The following is a 10503-nucleotide window of genomic DNA, read 5'->3' as shown; positions in this document are numbered from 1 at the left end:
TTTATGCCAATTTTCAATCTGCTGGTTTCAGAGGAGAGGAACTTAAGAAACATTTAGATCAGGCTGCCTATTCCTTTACCAAACATGGACATGATTTAGGCATGGAGAATTTGAAAAAAGAAAGTTTAGAAGCTTGGCAGTGGTTGTCACAGATATCAGAGCATACATGGGCTAGGTATAAAATGGACACTGTATGCAAAACAGACCTGTTAGTAAACAACCTTAGTGAGGTTTTCAATAGAATGGTATTGGATGTTAGGAAGAAACCAATCAGGACTATGTTAGAGGGCATAAGAACAAAGCTGATGATTAAGTTTCAAAAGATCAGAGAGAAGACAGAGACATGCAGATGGGAAATCACACCTACTTATTCAGAGATTTTAGAAGAGGGGAAGAAGTGGGCTAAATATTGTGAAGCATACATGGCAGGGCCAGGAATATGGCAAGTCACTAGTAGCTCTGAAAACACATATTGTGTTAATTTGAACAATGAGACCTGTGACTGTAGGAGGTGGGACATGACAGCTGTCCCCTGTAGTCATGCCATTGCTGCAATGCAGAAAGTGAAGATACACCCTGAAGACTATGTTTCTGCTTTCTTCAAGAAACCCATGTATTGTGAAACATATAAGCACATAATATTCCCTGTGCCAGGTCCTGACCATTGGCCTCATACACCTGGTGATGATATTTCTCCTTTAGAGAAAAGAAAGGTAAAAAACAAACTGCCAGGAGGAAAGGCCTGTTTGAGGTGCCAGCTAAAAAGGATACTTCTAGGATTGGTACAGTGACATGCAGCAACTGCAAGAAGCAAGGGCACAGGATCAACAATTGTGGTGTCCCTTTGAAACCTAAGTTCCAGATGAGGCTGAACAAGCACCAGGTATGTCCATTCATTCCATTGTTACATTCATTGCATTGTTACATTCATTTCATTTGTAGGAAAATAGTTCTAACTAATATTGTTGTGTAGGAAAATAGAGCAAACTACTCTGAGGCTGGTTCTTCAATGGCTGCAACTGCAGAAAGGCCACCAAGGGTACCTGCTGCCTCTGCACCTGCACCAACTCCTCCTCCAATAACAAGTGTGTCAACATAGACAGCTTCTAGGTCAAGGAAAAGGGCAGCTCCAGCTACAACAGCAGTACCACCACCTCTCAAGAAGAGCAGGCCCAACACCTCTTCTTCAACACTAGTACCACCTCCCAAGAAGAAGAACACAACTATTTCTGGCAATGGATCAAGGTCTTCTCCAGCAAAGAACACAAGGTCATCAAGGTCTTCTCCAGCAAAGAACACCAGGTCAACTGCTGCCAATAGAGCTAGCAATGGATCTTTCATTGCTCCTAGACAATCTGCTACAAGTGCTGTGCAGGATGGGTCAAAGAGGGTCAGGAAGCCATCTGGGAGGCTGAAAGATTACTTTTATGCAAGTGGTAACTAGCTAAAGTGGTTGAACTACTCTGTATGCAAGTGCACTGTTTGATTTGGTTTGTCATAACACTGCCTCACTAAGTACTTGATGCTGCACTGTTTGATTTGGTTTGTAATATGGTACTTTATGTGGATTCTGCACTTGTCTGCAACTTCAATTCATCTGCAACTTTTATCTATATGTGGATTCAACACTTGATAAATTGATGGTGCTGCTGACCAAGTGCATTATAAGATACTGAGATATACATAACTGACCAAATGCATACATTTATTCAGAAACATCCAAATGTTACATAGATAGAAAGATAGTCTCATAGATTACATCCAAATCTCACAAATACTACCAAAACTATCTCTCAAATTGACTTACAGATAGCTAGAAAGATAGATTACATCCAAATCTCACAAATATCAGTCATAGCGCTCAAAGAAACGGACCCACATGGCCCTAGTTGCTGGATGAGGAGCCATGACTGCCCTCATCCTTGCCCACCTAATTATCTCCATGAATGACCTTCCCCTGCCGCTAGTGAAAACCAGCTCTAGTTCTTCATCATTGCACTTCTCCAGTACCTTGTCGGAGAGTCGGCGGTTGAACTCCTCTTGCTGCTCATCCTGGGCCGCCTCTAGTGCCCTCTGCCTGCGCCTCCTCCTCCTCCTCTGTGCTGCTGCTGCTGTCCTAACCTCCACAGCCTCCCCTCTTCCTTTGTGACATCTCCCATGTCAGGATCCATCTGTGGTTTTCTTTTGGGTGGCGGCTGGTCAAGTAACTGGGAAAGGGTGGGGGTGGGGAGGGGTTTATATTGACAGATGGATGGGGTTGGGTTTAGCAGGCCTAGGGTTGCATTTGGTCAAAGACTAGTGGGCCAATAAGCCCAAATACCCACAGAAATAATATTAGTAGGCTAACAAATAACATATAAAAGATATAAGATCAAGTTGAACACTTAATAGCATACATTCTACATTTCCACAACTTAGTAGCATAAGAGATCCATTTCCACTACTTAATAGAAGATCCATTACAACTTAACAACATAGGAAATAAGGTTCTTGCACTAGGTTAAACTTCACATTCCCCCAAAATGTACACCCATAATCACTTGCAGTCATGCCAGGCCACATCCTTATATAAAGGCCTTTGGATGTACTTACTTCACCAAGATCAAGCTTCAAGACTCAAGGATGGCCTTGATTTGCTCTAACTTCTCCTTGCTGCCATACCCTTCTTTCAGCAGCTCAGCAACAACAAGCTCAAGCTTTGCCTTCTCCTTCTTAAGAACATCTCTGTCAACTTCAACAGCCTTCATAGCCTTCCTGGTGTTCTTGATGATATCAGCTTGGCTCTGCAAAATGCACCTCTGCTCTTTTGCAAGTTTGAGCTTTTCCATCTGCACCTCCAACATAGCTTTCTCCTCTAGCTCCTTCTTCTTCTTCTCAAGTTCTTCCTCCTCCACTTGTTTCTGGTACACCTTCTTGTCCACCCTACCATCCTGCCAATCAAACATCTTGGATACATCATCAACAAGCTTGGTGTACTCAATGCAAAGCTTGTCATTTTCAGTCCTAAGCTTGGCCAACTCCCTTTCATGTTCACTCTTAAGCCTGGCCAACTCCTTCTCAAACTTCTCCTTGTCCTGTACCCTTCCAAAGTTCTGCTCATGGAACATCTCCCATAGTTTGCACAAACATCTCTGAAGAACAGTTGGCCAAGGCCCATCAACCCACTCTACAACACCACAATTCACACCATTTTCCTGCATTTGTAAATGTGATAAGACTATGGCCCCACTCTACAACCTACTTGATAAACTTGAGATTTTCTAACTATGAATAACATAAATGAGATATGATAAGTTATTACAATGCCATGATTAAGTTACCAAAGTGACAAAAATACATATGTGACTGTCATATCAAACAAAATGCTGCATCATATCAAACATCACTGAACATCCATAACAGAAAACTTAATGGGCATCTAACCTGGACTGGGCAGCCATAGAAACGCCTTCCTGTTACAGGCCCTTCAAAAGCAACATGCTTAATAGGCCTCAGTTGGTGCAGAATGCACTTGGGATGAGCAAGCTCAAGTTGGCCACAGAAAAGGGGCTCCACAGTGGTGTCTGGTTCCTCCTGCAACCATAATAACCAACAACCACTGGTTTCAATCTCCACTCAATACCAGAATCAACAAGCACTGTTCTTTAAACCTGGTCACTAAAAAATCTCCAAATCAGCATGAACCCTAACACTGTACAGAGATGAACCCTAGGTTACCTCAATCCTACAATCAAACCCCACCCTCACTAATTAAGAACAGTATCACACACACAACAACACTACACTCAGCAACATCCATGGCTGTAGCCTAGGGCTACTAGCACCTAACCCTAACCCTAACCCTAGGTGGCAAAGAACTTACCATAAGTCCCATGTCCATGCTGACAACCTCGCACTCCTCCTCCGAGCTGGTTTCCTCGTCGTTCCAGGAAGGCATTGCGGCAAGGAGGTCGACGGCCACCGGCCTCGAAGACGACGAGCGGCGGCGAGCTCGTACTGGAGCAGGGGAGTGAGAGCAGGGGAGTGAGCGAGCGAGCACGAGAGAGTGTGCGAGCGGGTGCGCCCGACCGACCGAGCAGGTTATTTACCCCAGTTCCGACCGGGCCGGTCGGCTAACGGCCGTTAACGGCCGCGCCGTGAGCGCGCGTGGCCACGTGGGCTGACAGATGGGCCCGGTCCGTCAGAAAACGGGTTAAATCGCTAGTCACCGCGGGTTTGGGTTTTTTGAAACAGCGGACCGCGCGTTCGGTAGCTTTCTGAGAAAAATTAAAAAGTGGTAGTTTTTTGGAACCAAAGCCTGTAAACTAGTAGTTTTATGCTATTTACTCGGAAATCAGAGATCTCGGATCTGACGAGGTGTGAATCCTGACGATGTAGCCTGAAATTAAATCACAAGCATATGGAAAAAGGATCACTAAACATCATGAGCTATTAAAAGTGTACGAGGAGAAAATCTGAAAATAGCAGTCAATTATTTTATAGAACTTACACTTGTTCTTCGGAACAAATGGTAACACTCATGATGTCATATTAGAGCTTATTCAGGGCATCTTTTTTACTAAAGGGAGTACTATGTTTCAGCAAAGTTGTCAAACTATGTCTACACATTTAGCATACTATTATCTCTGTCATCTCAACCTACACAGTTCTGCACCTTGTTAAAATCCTAACCGTCAAAATTTATGCCATAACAATATCTAGGACTTGGATGTTAATGACTAAAAAGCAGTTTTGCTAAGTCCCCAGTGGTGCTGTACTAAGAATATGGTGGAGTGCTTGAATCCATCATCAGCATCGACGATCAAAGTCGGACACTGGTCACCAGTCACGCACTGCCTCCGACACTGAAAGTGGTGAGGATAAGCAGGCCAGACACGAAGTTTGCGGCTGTGGCCATGAGGGCGACGATCCTGTGCCCATGGTGCAGTGCCGACCTACAGAACACTCACACGACCTTGCCGCATCCAGCGGAGAGGGAGCACCGGTAGCGGCTTGTAGGGGATAGACGTGCTCGTGGCCGGGGATCACCGGGGAAAGCATTGGTTGGAGGTGCGTGTCGCGCCCGTCGCTTATAGGAAGGAATGTACATGAAAAACTTTTGCTGCCGCTGAAGAATCATATGAATCAACCTACATGCCTTCACGTGAAGTGAGCAGGTTGCATCAACAAGAGAGAAATCAGATCAATAAGAGTACTAAACAAGGTGGCAGTGATCAAGAACGGAATTGATCATCTCACCTTGACGCAATAGCTTGGTTCAGAACTTCAGATTGGTGGCACTTCTGTAGGTAGCCGAGTCGATCCCGTGAAACCAACCTGAATGACCAAGGCACAAGAGAAAAACAGAGAGACTAAATAAGGACAGCCGTCCATCCAAAACTGAATCTCTGCGTGACAAAACTGAATCTCTGCGTGAGCGTTCTTACCATGTCATGTTCGCCGGCTCGGAAGGGGATTCAGTTTCATCTGCAGCGGCATGGCCCTCCCTGGGGAGAAGCACGCGTCCGCGCCGTTCAGGCGATGGCGGCCGGGGCTGCACCCAGGAACCGATAGTAAGGTTAACTGAATGGGAGAGTGCCTCCCTGGATCTTCGCGTCCCCGAGCAGGAGCTCTGCGCCCGTGCCCGATCCAGTGCCGCCAGAGAACCAACCATCGCCGCGCCTCCCTATTCCTTTCTCCTTCCCTTCTGTGCTCTCTCCATCCCTCTCAACTCACTCTTTGCTCTCTCGGAATCATCTAACTGCAAAAATCTTCTAAATGTGTAAACATGGTGATACTCCTAGGCTATTGGATTAGCCAGAAAAGTTAAGGCATTCGAATATTTGACAGCTCAGACCTCACAAGGCGAAAACTGCTGCTAGTGAAATGCAGTGGAGACTGGAGACAGATCAATGCCCAGTGGAAGGCATGAATGAAGCTGCAAAATCAACCGAGACTGATGCTGTCATCTGGTAAATCAACTTAGAGCACAAATGCTCAAGTGCGCAATAATCTAAGAACACTAATATATGCTGCTGTCTTTCAGAGTGTGACTAGTAAGTTTTTCAGAGCATAAAGATGGGATTTCTACACGCAATTGGATAACATCACAAAAGCCAACCTAATTGAGCTGAGCACCCATGTCATTCAGATCAAGGAGCACTGTCTAATCGAGTAGGAAACAAAATGCTAGGGTGCTAATTCTATTCCCTAATTAGCATGAGGATTGAGTTGATTTAATTACCAGCGGATCTTTAATATTGCTAAGCAGCTCCTCCGCCGCCGCCGGGGCTCCATTTGTGCAGGCCGTCGCAGCTCAGGGTGGCGCGCGCGAATTGCTGTTGGACGCTCTTCCAAGCGGCCGTCCTCTTCCTCACCGTCCGTATTCTGGCCCTCCTCGCCGCTGCCTTGGCCTCGGCCACCAGGGACCGGTACTGGCGCACCCTCCACGCGAGAATCCGGCGCTTCTCCGGCCTCTGGACCACGACGTGCGCATCGTCGCCGCTGCCGCCGCCGTGCCTCCTTTTGGCGCCCGGATCCCTGCCCGCATGGCCTCCGCCGGAGTCGATGTCCATGTCGGCTGCGGTGCTCGGCTCGGCGTGGTCCGTGGGGCTGTCCCGCCCGCCGGCCGCTCCGCCTCTCTCATTGCCATGTCGAGGGCGAGCAGGCGCTTGGCGGAGCCGACGACGACCGCCCCCACTGGTGCGCGGAGGAGGATGGATCCATGTGCCCAGCCACTGTAAAAAGGACCGCGGGTTGAATATACCAAACAACAGGGATTTTTGTGCAAAAACGAAACGTTTTGTTAGATCCACTTGAAATTGGACTGCGGGTTGAATACAGAAAACAGTAGTTTTTTTTTGAAAAACTACCGCAACGGTGAACCCCACGGACTCAACTCGTGCTTTATTATTATTATTATAGGGAGAGATATGGACTTCATCTGTTTTTGTATTTGAACTTTTTCTTTTTGTTTCTTAGTGTTTATTTATTCATATGCCTTTACTTCGCTGATTAGTGTACTTAACTTTTGTTCTTTATTTTTTGAACTTCTTTCTCTTGTTTGTAGGTGCTTATTTGTGTATATATTTTTCTTCCCTTGGTAGAATACTTGACCTTTCTGTTTGCCATCAATTTTTGGTTTTACGGATACCAGCAGTGTTGTTTTGTGATCTTATCTTTTAAAAATAGATGCATTCAAATGGTGCATTCATTTATCAAAAGAAGCATTTACTTTTTTAGTTGTTGGGGGAGGGTAAAATTGTAATTTTTTCGACGCTGCAACACCCACGACAGAGAGGCATTAAGTGTCCATCTCTCTCGCCACCACCTGTCAGAACCCCCCCTGTCGCTCGTTCACTTCCCCCTCTCCGTCGCCCCGCTGCCTTCGTCCCCTCCAACTCCCATCGATTTCTCTGCCGCTGTCCCCTGCCCTCGTGAGTGGAGTAACCGGCGCACGCCCCCGCTCCTATTTCTGGCCCACCCCCCGCTCTCCCTCCCTTAGCCCGCTCTGTTTTGCTCTGAAGTGAGGGCGGCAACTGCCTGCGCGGTTCCAAGGTGCGCGTGGCATCGTGGGGAGTGGAAGAACCGCCGCGGATTCGTGCGTGCGGGGGTCGTTTGGAGAGGTACAAATGTTGCCTCCCCCTAATGCTTGCTCTTAGTTTCGCCAGATCTATCGAGGCATGTCTGTTTCTTCTGTGTGCTCTCGCGTCCGCCTCCTACCCCTTCTTCTGATGGTTGGGTGGGAGATTAGGTAGGGTTCTTGTGCGTGTGGTGGGTGGATTCCATTCCCCCGTGGTCAGTTTTGTCTGTGAGATGCTTGTGTGTGCTATTTCTCCCGTCATACTTGTGTGGATTTCATTTCCCCTTTGGTGATTTCAGTAGTCAAATGCATGCAAGAGAGGGTGTGGTGTGATGGTTGATGCTGGATCTGATGTATCTAATTGCATTAGTGCTGTTGATTTCGAAGTCTAGATTGTGTCTATCACATGCTAGTTAGTTTATGGATACTTTTTTTGTTGTGCTTGCCTAGATGTGCTACTGTTCATCTTTTCATACTTGTTGGTATGTTCTAGTTATTTCATCCTAGGGTTTGATTTAGTTGCTTTTTGTATTTGTTGTATGATTTTCTACTTGCTATATGCAATCTATCCCCTGTTTTTAGTAGGTTGTTCTAGTGTTTGGAGTTCCATTCATCAAGGGGGTTGTGTTGTCATGGCTTCAAAAGCTTCTCCTGGTATTTTAATGTAGTTGGATCTTGTATTTTAAATAGCAGTTTTCTTATATATGTCTGTCCATATCTTCACTTAGTTGTCTTGTTGGACTGCCGGTTCTTAACAGTGTGAACTTCTAACAAAGGTCATGTCTATGGATTTTACCCTTAGTTTAAGTTAGTAGAGTGTTGCTTAATTTTTATTTGATGAATTGCTAGTGAACTATCTCACCAAGTGTTGTTGGACTTCCCAAATGTTTCATATTTATAGTGTATATCTTTTGTTTTTGTGTGTGTGTGATCATTTTCATGGTATTGATATTTAGTTTGCATGTGAAATAGTATTTCTGCTCATGCTACAACTTTTTTATGTGCTACTTGCTTGGGTCACATAGTTGAACTTCTGTTTTTAATTATTGCTTGTTTGTAATGAAATTTGGTTGAACTTCTGTTCTACGCATTTGTTTTACTGCTTTGTTATATATTGTTGAACTTCTGGACATTCCTCTTATATGTAGTAACCCCTCTAGTGTAGATTGTTCTATATTTAGTATGTAAATTGTAGATTGTTCATTGTGTTTACTGCTTTGTTCGGTATTGTTGAACTTCTGGGTATTGTACATTGGTGTAAAAGTAGAACTCCCTTTGGTGTAGGATTATAGATTAGAACTCAACTGCCTTTTTACTTGCATTTTTTGTAGTTGGTGATGAATTGAATAGTCCTGAAAAAATGCCTGCGGTCAAGATGGAGCTTCATAAGTTAATATTGATGCTCCAATATCTGATGCTGCTAAATCACCATTATTCCTTTGACTTTGATTGCTGAGGTTGCTCCCAGCCTTGAGAATAATTCAAGCCTCGAGGATCTTGCTTCTGCAACTCTTGCTTCACCTAGTATGTGCAACTCATTTTCTTTTTATTTTAAATTCTCGAGCCATGTTTTTTTAACTTGTTCCCGTCGGGTGTTTTTGTTTTGTTCCTGACTTTTTTTATTTTTTGCTTTGCTTTTTTGTGTTCTTGCAGATGTGTCCACAGAGGAGGAAGCTGTGAACACCATCAACGATGTTCAATCTGAGTTGGGTTTATCAGAAAACACTGCTGCTGCTGAGCAGGGGGCTCCTTCAGTCGAAGGTTGTGATTCCGTTCTGAATCCTCTGTGCTCTCTTCAGATGTCAGAGATGCAGTCGCAGTCTGTTGATGGCACCGAACTTGTCACGCAACCTGAGGATGTGCCTCTTCAGCTTCTTTTCGAGGACGAACGCAAGAGGAAGAAGTAAGAAGATTTTGACAAGAAGATGGCGGCCCGCCTTCAGAAAGGTTCTGATGTTCTTAAATCTGTTGATGTTGCTGAGCTCACGGTTGGGCATTGCTCTGTTGCCGAGGAAGACATGCCGTGTGGCACTGATGGCATGGTTGTCCCTGTTAAGAAGAAAATCAAGAAGACCGCAGCGAGGAAGCATTTAGTTGGTGAAGTTACTCCTCGGAGGAGCCCACGTGTTTCAAGGGCTGCAGAACATGCTGAAGTGGAAGGGCTAGCCCTCGGTGGTACACCACGCCGTAGTCCTCGTGTGCTTGCCACTGCGGCGCCTACACCTTCTCCGCTTGGTGCTGGTGCATCTGGTAAGGGGAAGAAATGCGGCGTTAAGTGCAAGGTTGCACCTGAAAAGGTTAACAAGGGTGTCAAGAAGCGTTCTCGTGTTAATCCAGAGGACAAGGATGATGCTGATTTTAACACTGATGACGAGGATGACGATGATGATGCTGCTGCCGCTAATCAGGTATGAATCTCTCATGTTTACTGCTTTTGAGAGAATTTGTAGATTTGTTGTAGTTTTTGTGTTTGTAGCACTGCCTTGGCGTACATAGCTGACCTTCTGCTTCATATAGACGCATAAATTAGCTGAACTGCTTGGCTTATATGGTGTTACTGCCTTTGTGTACATAGGTGGACTTCTGGATATATACATGAATAAATTAGCTTAACTTGTTGGTATACATGTTTTATTACTGCCTTGGTGTACATGGTTGAACTTCTGCTATGTAAATTTCTAATATTTTTAAAGCATGTTAACTTCTGGCCATACATGGTTGTACTGCCTATGTAGACATAGTTGGACTTCTGAAATACATGTCTTATTACTGCCTTGGTGTACATTGTGGGCGTCCTTGCAACGGGGGTGCCCAGACTTGCCTGCCTGCAGCCCATGGCGTGGCTCCACCAACGGCCTGGTACGGCCCATCTTCTGTAGCAACCACTCAAGACCCTCGCGAGGGGCCAAGCCTCGCGAGGCGGATGACACCAAGACCTCCCT

The 10503-nt window shown here is 45.5% G+C and overlaps 1 protein-coding gene and 1 non-coding gene across 2 annotated transcripts; both read right to left on the bottom strand.

Annotated features, from left to right (window-relative positions):
- Positions 1-2419: 2419 nt before the first annotated feature.
- Positions 2420-4378, bottom strand: LOC141020491 (uncharacterized). Its single transcript, XM_073501289.1, has 3 exons — positions 3863-4378; positions 3424-3573; positions 2420-3194 (listed from the first exon to the last, which is right to left on the bottom strand). The coding sequence occupies exons 1-3, from the start codon at positions 3935-3937 to the stop codon at positions 2610-2612; spliced, it is 810 nt and encodes a 269-aa protein (XP_073357390.1). The 5' UTR covers positions 3938-4378; the 3' UTR covers positions 2420-2609.
- A 147-nt stretch (positions 4379-4525) lies between these two features.
- LOC109756775 (uncharacterized) lies at positions 4526-6730 on the bottom strand (the record flags this gene model as incomplete). Its single annotated transcript, XR_012187955.1, has 5 exons — positions 4526-5137; positions 5239-5316; positions 5427-5740; positions 5837-5917; positions 6224-6730. It is a non-coding gene; the product is annotated as an uncharacterized protein (transcript).
- Positions 6731-10503: the final 3773 nt, after the last annotated feature.

Source organism: Aegilops tauschii, chromosome 6 (assembly GCF_002575655.3).
Source record: "Aegilops tauschii subsp. strangulata cultivar AL8/78 chromosome 6, Aet v6.0, whole genome shotgun sequence".
In the NCBI taxonomy this organism is placed as follows: domain Eukaryota; kingdom Viridiplantae; phylum Streptophyta; class Magnoliopsida; order Poales; family Poaceae; genus Aegilops; species Aegilops tauschii.
This window is presented reverse-complemented; position numbering and strand designations above follow the sequence as displayed.

Excerpts from the sequence above, each read along its gene's own strand:
- LOC141020491 (XM_073501289.1), bottom strand. The coding sequence starts at position 3,937 with ATGCCTTCCTGGAACGACGAGGAAACCAGCTCGGAGGAGGAGTGCGAG. Across the intron at positions 3,574-3,862 it reads GCATGGACATGGGACTTATG|GAGGAACCAGACACCACTGT; the intron begins GTAAGTTCTTTG and ends TTATGGTTGCAG. Across the intron at positions 3,195-3,423 it reads TCTATGGCTGCCCAGTCCAG|GAAAATGGTGTGAATTGTGG; the intron begins GTTAGATGCCCA and ends TTACAAATGCAG.